Source organism: Macrobrachium rosenbergii, chromosome 2, assembly GCF_040412425.1.
Source record: "Macrobrachium rosenbergii isolate ZJJX-2024 chromosome 2, ASM4041242v1, whole genome shotgun sequence".
Lineage (NCBI taxonomy): Eukaryota > Metazoa > Arthropoda > Malacostraca > Decapoda > Palaemonidae > Macrobrachium > Macrobrachium rosenbergii.
Window position 1 is genome coordinate 14,415,482 of NC_089742.1, and position 12,481 is coordinate 14,427,962.

At 34.5% G+C, this 12,481-nt stretch overlaps 1 protein-coding gene across 1 annotated transcript; it reads right to left on the reverse strand.

The window, feature by feature from the left end:
- Window positions 1-10,931: 10,931 nt before the first annotated feature.
- LOC136842469 (uncharacterized) lies at window positions 10,932-11,954 on the reverse strand. Its single transcript, XM_067109848.1, has one exon. The coding sequence runs from the start codon at window positions 11,952-11,954 to the stop codon at window positions 10,932-10,934; it is 1,023 nt and encodes a 340-aa protein (XP_066965949.1).
- Window positions 11,955-12,481: the final 527 nt, after the last annotated feature.

Sequence of the window (12,481 nt, forward strand, 5' to 3'; positions counted from 1 at the left end):
CATGGGCGTGAGTTATCGTACGGGTTGCAGATTGTCTAATCCCGAACTTTCAAATATAAGATCCCATGCTAGAGGTTGCAAGACATCAGTCCAATACGGTAACTTCAGAATAATTGGCCAAGCTAAGGAACCTGGAGGACTTCTTCTCTTGGAAAGTTTGAACATCAAAAGAATTGTACCGACGCGTCGTTAAATTGCCAATCATCGGCTGTTCCCCTGTTCGTTGCATGACTCGATTGTTTTTTTTATTTATATTTGTTAGCCTCCTCCTTCCTCTTTCACCCTGAGAGGTGCTCCTTCTGCTCTCCCTTTTAAGTTTATTCTTTAAATTCCTTTTTATTAAGTTCAGTTTTTTATTAAGTTCATTTTAAGTTTTCTTTTATTGGTTCTTTAATGTGTAAATGTATTTAAGTGTAATTGTTTGAGTTTAGCTGATTTTCTGTTTTAAGTTTTGTGTATGTTTACTTTTAACTATGTATGCTAAATGCCCCCTTTTAATTTATAACCATAGATGTCCTGATGATGTAACCACGGGTCAAGAAACGCGTAGACAAATAAATGTATGCACTGGATCTGTATGTGTTCCTGCGCCCTTCTCCTGCCTACTATATATATATATATATATATATATATATATATATATATATATATATATATATATATATATATATATATATATATATATATACACACATATATGTGTGCACACACACACACACACACACACACACACATATATATATATATATATATATATATATATATATATATATATATATATATATATATATATATATATATATATATATATATATATATATATATACACACGTGTGCGGTGTGTGCGTGTGTGTATATATAAATTGGTTGTTTTTTTCAAGAAATAAGATATCCATTTCATACAGCAACTCACGATCATGGTTTTATCTGAATTTATAAAAATGTAGCCATGTAAGTTCCAAACAAAAGAAGCTCCAGTTTATTGTGTGCTAAAAACAATAACAAAACTGAGAAATTGCTAAAACTTAGTAATTCAGCCTTACTGAGAAAAGAAAGACTAAAGCACAAGTCTTTCCAACACCAAAGTGAGGCTTGAAGAATCTACCAAAATTTCCAGACTACGTCGAAGATGGGAATTCCATCAAATCTCCTCTGGATGAGTAAACGAAACTGAGGGTCCGATGCAACTTTTATTTATTCCCCATCAAAACCCTTCAACTACACAGACTTTGCTCAAACGTTTCTTGAAGCAGAGAGAGTAAGAGAGGGTTGTTATGAATTAAAATATAAAGCATAAAAGGAAATTTGAGAGTTACAGACTCGTTTAGGAAGTATAATTGAGAGAGAGAGAGAGAGAGAGAGAGAGAGAGAGAGAGAGAGAGAGAGAGAGAGAGAGAGAGAGAGAGAAAGAGAAACGTGTCTTATTTGATATAAAAAGTGTATAGTATGGTAAGTTCTTGAAATGACAGATAATGTGTAAAATCAATAAAACATTTCAAGATGTCGTTGAAAGAGAGAGAAAAAATCAGCTATTACTTATTTCAACGCATTATTTATCAGGATACAGGAATCTAAAGATTTCATACCCGATGCGTTTCAAAAGTATGAAATTCAAAAATACTTGTTATATTTCGTGATCAATCGCCCCAGAAAATACTTGTTACAGAATTATAAATTCTTATGGAAATTTGAAAAACACGTGGCGAAGCATCGCCGTGCATGACTGACAATACCAGTTAGTTTCCGACCTATTGAACTTTTGGTGTTATCAAAGGTCTTGTCAAAATATATAGGTTACAGAATAAAGACTAACCGTTTGATACCTTACATATTTGCTGGGAATTTTGTTATTTTTATATTTTTCTAATTATTTCTACATTATTTACTATGGTAAAATTATCTCATTAAGAGATTTTGTACATATATAATTTTTCGAGAACTCTTTTCATTAATATGTAAAAGGCCGTATTTTTAAACTTATTCATTAAGCATTCAACATTTTCAATGTCAAAGCAGCCATGAGTATGTGAACTTAACCTTCGATTAATATCTGACAAAAGTTAAGCACCTTGATAAAATTGCATGCTTTACATTTATAAGAATTGTTAAAGAGATTTGAGCTTGTATTTTTTCGACGATATCATGATATCCACTTAACGATTCTGCATTTTAATGAGGCGAACGAAATTTTCTGGCGGGGTTGCCAGATTAAAATAACTTCTTTGAGTTTACCTGTGTTTGTAAAACAGATATGATGTAGATAAGATTTTGAATTTAGGAAATGAGTTCAGACTTATTATACAGTCTCAGAATAAGGTTATTAGTATGTGTCGTAAGACTGAGATTTCTTATTTGTATATCAAAGAGTGTCTCTCTGTAAAACACGCTAAAACTAAAATGTTCTAATTTCATAGCAATATTACTTAAACCTTAATCAAGAATTTAATATAAAAAAAACAGGCAATACTAATTCTCAGGTATAGTGTACAGTAGCCTACATGTTCATGTTGATTCAAAGTTCGTGCAATCAATATATGGCACCTGTGCATTATTTAATATTCTGTTTTTACCTAAAGCCGAACTGGCTCTTAGTGATACTTCCATTTAGTGATGATGAAAATTTCCAAAGAGGATTAAATTTAATGGATATGATTTTTTTATCCTACATTTGATGGCATTGCATAAAAGGAAAGGTTGCTGAAAGCATGTAGATACTTTTTTCACCTAGTCACTTACGTTCATCTTTTTTTTATCTATGTAATTGTTTTTGTGAATGCTCCTAACTAATCATTATTTATATATCATGAAACTGTATTTTGTTTGTTAGGTTAAATATGTAAAACATGGCGAAAATTGTATGATTTGTTATAGTATGAGGAGGATATAGCTTGAATGTTTCTTAAAAAATTCATTCCAATCACTATAAAATAAATAGCATGGATATATGATATATTTTTGCAAGAATTCTCCCTTCAAGGCAGTTCACATCATACATTAATCCACACAAAGTTATGGTCTCACTGTACCAGGCTGATTAGTCTGATTTTTTCATTGCGCACTTCCCTTTTGATAAAAAAAAAAAAAAATAGAAAAATTGTATAAGTTATTTAAATCAAAGGAGATGAAATTGGCTATATCACCTCTGACTTTCATGAAGAGTGAATAAAAAAAACAGTTTACGTTTTTTAATCATTATGCGATGACAAAAGTGCCTCTGGAAAATTCCACATTCAGGATGTGAATTGTAAGTCAGACTGGTAGAATGTCAGACCGTTGACTTTGTGACATTCATCCTTTCTTTGCTGAATTAAAAATACAAATATTTACACCGGTGAATAGCAAGTAATCTGTAAGACGACTTTACCTGCCACTTGAAGAGAATCTAAGTTGGCAATTGGAGATGGTTCATTTATTAACTGAGAAACAACTAATTCTGTTCTCTTAAAAAAATAGTTAACTAAACGCATCACCTAATTTGATGGTAGTATTTAACATAAATATGAATGAGCTCTTCACATATGTATACTTAGCTCATAAAAAACACACACCAGATCTAGGCGTAAGCTATGCAATCTTTCCGAGGTATGTTACATTTGTCCTTAGGTAAGAAACGCCGATACGTCCTGGGAGGGTGTCAGTTTAAAATTTCCTGAACATTATTATGTTAGTCTTTAAAAGATTAAAATGATCTACGGTCCTCTAACATATTCAAAGCTTTTTTTAGATCCGCACTTATTGACTCACAATATCATACAGAGCTGCAAACCTGAAGGTACTAGAGATAAAACTTTCAAAAATAATCATGTTAAAGTCCCATTTCAATAAAGTTGTGTGAGTTTCAATGTACACTACACTGTCATCATTTTTTTTTTTTTTTTTTTTTTTTTGGTGGGTTGATGGGTTGGTTGGGAGGGTAGAGAGTAGTTGGGGTGATATTTCAGTGTACACTAAGGCCGCCCTACGCTATTTTGATATTTAATAAAACATTTTCATATTTTTCACTAATTTTGGGACATTTGTTATCCGTACGTGGCAATGAGAGACTTTGAGCTTCCTTTCATTGCTTTTTGGGGGGGAGGGGAATCAAAATGTATAATTGAGTACTCCCTTCCTGATTATTATTCATTATTATGTATTTATGCAATGATTATTTAAATCACAATACAATTTACATTTAAATTGACAGAATAACGAATAATCACGTTTTTGAACAAATAAAAGTTTGATGTTAATTTGTGCGTAATAATTGCGTCGAAAATTTTTGTAATTTAACAGGAACTATCGACACATCAAATGCTTTTGGCTTAATACCTCATACACAAAATTATTTAGAAGTATGGATGAATTTTTAATGAAAGCTTGTATCGAATCACGAGGTGATTCAATGCCTAGGGAACCGTACAGCAAAGAAATATGATTGAATTATTATGGGAATGTTTTTAATGTGTATACTACACATATACACTTTCAATCTGTGTTAACCATGAAGTAGTCATAACTGACTACCAGTTCTTAAACAATAATATTTGGAGTTTTCTGCCGAGCTATCTATATCAACTTATGATTTGAACACTAGCGAAAAGATCTTGTGTCTTCCATAGTCCTATGACATTCGATTTAAAAAAAAAAAAAAACAGTTATTAGAATGGTGCTGGTGACCCAATGCAATGGTGACAAAAAAAAAAGTTTACTCTCAAAACTGAGATAATACTTGAAAACCATATGCTGATCTGTTGATGTTTTTATTGTTTGTAGCTAACGAAAACCCTTCGGGGATTTCTCCTTAGGCTGAGTTGTTAAAGTTAAGTATATCTTAGTTTAACCAGACCACTGAGCTGGTTAACAGCTCTCCTAGGGCTGGCCCGAAGGATTAGACTTATTTTTACGTGGCTAAGAACCAAATGGTTACCTAGCAACGGGACCTACAGCTTATTGTGGAATCCGAACCACATTATGACGAGAAATGAATTTCTATTACCATTCTACCACCCCTCCAAAGAAGAATTAGGCTGCATTGTGATTAGTGTTCTAGGCTGAGTTGTGATTAGTGTTCTTGGTTGTTGCATCTACTATGAGTCTAAAGATAGTTGACTATCGACTAGAACTCTGTATTTAATTTTCAAAGCCCCTAGCCAAATGAAAGTGTTGAAAGGCTATATGTAGCGGGTTAATGCAGCATAATATTTGTTTTTACCTTTACTAACTAATTGTCCACTGACCAGCTACGTAAGATTATGGAGTGTATGTTCAGTAAGGTAAGATAAAAAGTAATTACTTTAATACAACAAGTTTCCTTGTAGCTCAATGCACGCTACCTCACAAAATTATTTATATTTATTATAAAGCATAGCCTTTCTTTATATGGCGCGATTTCGGGTTGAAAGATAATAATAATTTACCGTTATCATTTCCATCATCTCCGATCTTATTGTTTTTAAGAATAGGAGTACAGTGCGACATAGGTTCTGTTTCAAATATTACAACCGATTTAATACTAGAAATATCAATAAAATCAACTTGTGGAGACCACAGAAGGGCTACAAGATCTCACAGCGCATTTCTCTCTCTGCTGTCCATTAACCGTCTTTGTTTTATCTGGAGAAGGAAAAACGAAATCTTTGTTGCCCTGAAGCGTCTTAGTTGCCCTGAAGCGCTTACATGCCAAAGACCTTTGCTAAACATCAGTACGACGTAAATAACATAATAAAGATAAATCACATAGAACTATAAGGACCAATACAAATATACAAGGTAATAGGACAACAATGTTTAAACTGTCAAGTTTACTCGTTTTCAAAATATTAACGGTAGGAGGGTTAATATTTCGTTTTTTATCGTCAGAAAACTGTCAATATTTCATTCCCCTTGGCAAGATTCAAACGATGTAAAACCAATATTCAATTATAAATGCAGAGGCGTTTGTTCATAGGAGAAATTAACGACCGTGAAAATTTCAAACTTAATATCACTGCGACTAAAAAACATGTTTACCGAATTTCTCTCTCTCTCTCTCTCTCTCTCTCTCTCTCTCTCTCTCTCTCTCTCTCTCTCTCTCTCTCTCTCTCTCTCTCTCTTTCTATTAAGCACTATTTCTGAATATATTTCTTTTCAATATATATCTGTCACTATATAATTTTCATCCCAGCAATAGAGATAATTTCACTTAGTACGCTAAACTGACATGAGTAGTTACTAGAGATTAAAATTTTCGTGAAAGGAAACGTTTTAAGGAAGATAATTAGATTTTGCACAATGATTATTAATAACTGCTGGCCAATTGGAAAAATGAGAAAGTGCGGGAGCTAAAGTGAACTAAAAGTATGTAGCAGAAAAGATACTCATCAGTAAGAAAATGGAAGAATTAAATGCACAAAAGGGCTTGATAATGAAAAGGATTTATCATATTTGATGCAATCGAAACATAAGGTAAGAAATACCAGCAATAAGATCATTTGAACCAATGAAAATCAAAAAGAGACTGATAAAAAGATGTATACCTCAGCATATGAAATTGATTGCCTTACATAAAAATAAATTTCATAAAGTGAATGTCAGATGGAATATTTTCATAAGCATATTACATTAAAATACTCTAGTCTGCTAATTGGCTTGTTATGCTTTCCATATATGCGTGTTTTTCCCAGTTTTTAGGCTCGTTTATATATATATATATTTTATATATATATATATATATATATATATATATATATATATATATATATATATATATATATATATATATATATAAAGAATACAGCATGTCTTCGCCTTATGGCGTGCCAATTTTATTCAGTAAAATCTCTTTCTTCGAATCGTGCCAAGGTAGGTTAAAGTTTTACTGTTTACTTCCCTTTGTGATGTAGGGTTGTGTGTAGTCAGGAAAGTGATATATATATATATATATATATATATATATATATATATATATATATATATATATATATATATATATATATATATATATATATATACATATATATATATATATATATATATATATATATATATATATATATATATATATATATATATATATATATATATATATATATATATATATATATATATATATATATGTATATATATTTAAAGGACACATATATGCATTTCATAGCTTCAATGCTTTAAGATGTGATGAAAGAATTTTGGAGCAAGATGGAACTAGGGGAGAGACTTGATGTAAAATCTTTGTATTCAGCAAAATAGTATGATTCCTCAGCTATCTGAGTGAGAACCTCAGCAATATTGCCGGTCAGGTGATCTTCCAACCATTATGTATATTCGTGAAATACGTGCGTTACTTTGATCTAGATTATGCCAAAATCTGCCTAAAAAGTGAGTTTGATCGTTCATTAACATGACAGAACTGCAATTGTCAGTCGTAGCTTTGGAGTCGTTCCAGGCTTTGAAAATCGGCAGATAGGTAGAGTTTCAAATCTCTGTTTTATGGGAGAAATTGAACTTGTGATTTTACCATGACTTTCTGATCATTGTGAACTTTTGAACTGGTGTGGGAGATTTAATATGAATATTCATACCTCTTTTATATTATTATTTTGTTATGTTACGTTTGCCATATCTTGGCTATACATTTCACACTTTCCATTATTGTGTTTTGCATTTCATATAATTTTGAGTTTTCTATCATGTTTAATTCTTTCAACAGATGTCTGTGGACATGTTGGAATGACATGGGAATTGTGGTAGACTGTTTTTTTTTTTTGGACATGACTTTTATTTATTGATTTATGATTATGTGAGATTTTGGGATTTCAGGCTATTAGCCATAATGAGACTACTTTAATCAGAAGTGTTTTGCAGTTTAGAGTTTAGTTATCTGACTCGATAATTCATTTATTATGCATTTTAATCTTTGCTTTGTTTTATTCATTTCTTGTTGGGTTATTCGAATAATAAACCTATTTTGTAAGAAACGATTGTGTTTCTTTAAATAGTCCGTTTAATTGCTTTGGTGAGAATGAGTGAGGTTAGGGGTGAGCTTTGGTAAACAATGAGAGAGAGTCGATACACGGTGAGAGAGAGAGAGAGAGAGAGAGAGGGAGAAAAAAATGTGTGTTTTCATGGGTGAACCTTTTCACGTCTTTTTCCTGAAGGTAGATAGCTAGATCACGTTACGTACACTTTCAAAAAAGTGTTGATTCTGTTCCTATCTCTCGACTTGCTAACCTGGGACGTCACCCACTCGAAGACGAAGCAAAAAAAAACCAGCGTGATTTTTGTTGAATCACCATTTTGCGTAATTAACTCACAATCGCCACTATTCACACTTATTTGGGTATTTTGTTAACCACAAAATTGCTCTAGATATCATCCAGATCTATTTCACAACTCCCCACTCCCAGTACTCGAATAGAGACGGAAAAAAAAAGATTCCCCGTATTTCACACGTAATCACGACCCCCTATGAAACTCGATCTCTTAAGACTGAGTGGTCACACATCACGCTCACGGCCCAGTCGCTTTGGGTATCAACGTTACCAATTAGTCTATTAGTAATCTCCCTCTTTCGCCACCATTAAAGACATGTGACACAGCTCGCTGCCATTAAAATCATGAGGCACCGCTGCCGCCATTAAATTCATGAGTCACCGCTGCCACCATTAAATCTGTTACAGGAACAGAATCAACACTTTTTGAAAGTTAATGCGTAATGTGATCTAGCGATCTACCTTCAGGAAAAAGACGTGAAAAGGTTCACCCATGAAAACACACATTTTTTTCTCCCTCTCTCTCTCTCTCTCTCTCACCGTGTATCGACTCTCTCTCTCATCGTTTACCAAAGCTCACCCACCCTAACCTCACTCATTCTCACCAAAGCAATTAAACGGACTATTTAAAGAAACACAATCGTTTCTTACAAAAATAGGTTTATTATTCGAATAACCCAACAAGAAATGAATAAAACAAAGCAAAGATTAAAATGCATAATAAATGAATTATCGAGTCAGATAACTAAACTCTAAACTGCAAAACACTTCTGATCAAAGAAGTCTCATTATGGCTAATAGCCTGGAAATCCCCAAAATCTCACATAATCACAAATCAATAAATAAAAGTCATGTCCAAAAAAAAAACAGTCTACCACAATTCCACATGTCATTCCAACATGTCCACAGACATCTGTTGAAACTCCCAAAATTATATGAAATGCAAAACACAATAATGGAAAGTGTAAAATGCATAGCCAAGATATGGCAAACGTAACATAACAAAATAATAATATAAAAAGAGGTATGAATATTCATATTAAATCTCCACACCAGTTCAAAAGTTCACAATGATCAGAAAGTCGTGGTAAAAATCACAAGTTCAATTTCCTCCCATAAAACAGAGATTTGAAACTCTACCTTATCTGCCGATTTTCAAAGCCTGGAACTACTCCAAAGCTACGACTGGACAATTGCAGTTCTGTCACATTAATGAACGATCAAACTCACTTTTAGGGCAGATTATGGCATAATCTAGATCAAAGTAACGCACGTACTCACAAATATACATAACGCTTGGAAGATCACCTGACCGGCAATATTGCTGAGGTTCTCACGCAGATAGCTGAGGAATCAAACTATTTGCTGAATACAAAGATTTTACATCAAGTCTCTCCCCTAGTTCCATCTTGCTCCAAAAATTCTTTCATCACATCTTAAAGCATTGAAGCTATGAAATGCATATATGTGTCCTTTAAATATATATATATATATATATATATATATATATATATATATATATATATATATATATATATATATATATATATATATATATATATATATATATATATATATATATATATATCTTCTTCTTCTTCTTCTTGACAGCTTGTTCCCATTTTTATATGGGGTTTAATTCCAGGATGAGCCGTTTCCATCTATTTCTATCCTGTGCTTCTGCCTCATCAATTTCCCTTCTCACACAGGTCTCCCTCACACAGTCCTTCCATCTCTTTCTTGGTCTCCCTCTTCTTCTTCTTCCCTGGACCTCCATCCCCATAGTATGTCTACCAACGTGGTCCTCATCTCTTCTCAACAGGTGTCCATACCATCTCAGCCTCCTCCTGCACTTTCTTTGATATTTCCACCACCTTAGTAGACCCCTAATGTAATCATTTGGATCCTATCCTCTCTCTCACCCCAGCCATCCATCTAAGCATTCTCATTTCTGCCACATCCATCTTCTTCTCCTCTGTCTTTCTCAAGCTTGCTGTTTCCGTGCCATATATCATTGCTGTTCTTACCACCGTCTTATGAAATTTTCCTTTTAACCTCAGCGGTACTCTTTTGTCACAAAGAACTCCAGAGGCCACTCTCAGTTGTTCCAGCCTGCCTGTACCCGATGTTTTACCTCTTCTTCCATACGTCCTCCAGCATTAATAAAAGGATCCCAAATATTTTAAAGTTTTCAACTCTCTTTATTGATTCTCCCCCAAGCTGAACACTTTCCCTATCACCCCCATCATTGGTGGTACACATATATTCTGTCTTAGATCTACTTATTCTCATTCCTCTGTCCTCCAGTACTTGTCTCCATCTTTCCAGTTTCATTTCCAGATCTTCCCTGCTCTCTGCACACAGGACAATATCATCTTCATACAATATGTTCCACGGTACTGCCTCCCTTACTTCCTCTATGATAACGTCCATCACTATGTTAAAAATAAATGGGCTAAGAGCCGACCCTTGGTGTAATCGACTCTCACCTCAAAGCCCTCCGTCTCCCCAACACTGCTCCTCACTCTGGTAAATACATTCCGGTACATCTCCTGTATCAATCGCACGTACTTCTCTGGCACCATCCTCTCCCTCAGGCTCCTCCATACCTCTTGTCTGGGGACTCGGTCGTAAGCCTTTTCAAGGTCAATGAATACCATAAATAGGTCCCTTTGTTTTTCCCCAATTTCTCCATTAGTTGTCTCAGACAAAATATACCATCTGTTGTTCCTCTTCCTTCATAAATCCCATCTGCTTTATACCTATTTCTACTTCTTCCCTTAGTCTGGCATCTATCATCCTTTCCAGTATCTTCAAAGTGTGGGACATTAGTTTAATACCCCTATAATTACCACACTCTTGGACATCTCCTCTCCCTTTGAAAATTGGGATCAGTATACTCCCATGCCACTCATTTGGTATCTTTTCCTGCTCAAGGATCTTTATCATAAGATCATAAAGTATATCCACTCCTTCATCCCCTAATGCCTTCCATGCCTCCACAGGTATCATGTCTGGTCCGGTTGCCTTCCCATTCTTCATCTTCTTCAGTGCATCCAGCACCTCTTGCTTAGAAAACCTCATCACCATGCCAATGTTCACCTGCCCATCCCCTCTTATTAGTCTATTATTTTCTTCATTTAACAGCTGTTCGAAATATTCTTTCCATCTTTTCATGATGTCTTCTTCCTTTCTAAGTACTACCCCATCTTGATCTTTTATTTGTTTGATATGTGTAATATCTTTGGTGCTCTTATTTCTAGCCTTTGATAGCTTGATCATCTTATTTAATCCTTCCTTCGTCCCCAGCTCATTATACACATCATCATACGCCTTTGCTTTAGCTTGGGCTACCATCTTTTTCACCACCTTGTTTTTCTCTCTGAACCGATCTCTGTCTTCCACTGACTGTGACTCTTCCCATCTCTTCTTTGCCTCCTTCTTATCTTTTACTACTTTCCCAATGTCTTCCTCCCACCACCAACTCTCCCTTTCCTCCCATATGATCCCCGATGTCTCTCCCAGCAGCTCCTTTCCATGTCTTCTAATTACTGCTGCATTTCGTGCCCACCATTCTTGAACATCTTCAATTCCTATATCAATGTCCTCCAAAACCCTCCTCTTAAACTCTCTCTTCTTATCCTCCTCCCTCACTAATTTGTACCATTTAATTTTCCTTATCCCTTTAGCTTTGGTTTTTCTTTCCCTTTTTAGCTTCAAATCCATGCATAGCAGTCTGTGTTGGGGGGCTACATGGTCGCCTGGGATAACTTTGCAGTTCTTGACCTCCCAGCTTTATCCTTTTATATAGGAAGTAGTCTATTTGGGAGCATCTAAGACACTCCTATATGTTATTAGGTGTTCCCTTTTCTTCATAAAGAATGTGTTTACTATTGCCATGTCGAGTGCCACAGCAAAGTCCACTACATTCTCCCCCTTCTGGCATTTCCTCCCAATTCCATGGCCCCCATGCACCCGACCAATCGCCTCATTTTCACACCCAACATGGCCATTCAAATCTGCCCCCACTATCACCTCTCATGTTCTTCCACTTCTTGCATTACTCCATCCATGTCTCTCCAGAAACTTCCCTTCTCTTCTTCTGTGCAACCAACTTGTGGTGAGTATGCACTTATAATATTCAGACTCTCCCCCCAAAGCACATCTTCAATCTGATGATACGGTCATTCTTTCTTTGTACTTCTATCACTGTATTCTTCAATTCACCAGACAGTACTATGCCAACTCCATTT

Bases quoted from the DNA above. Each gene is read 5' to 3' on its own strand.
- LOC136842469 (XM_067109848.1), bottom strand. From the start codon at position 11,954: ATGGATTTGAAGCTAAAAAGGGAAAGAAAAACCAAAGCTAAAGGGATA.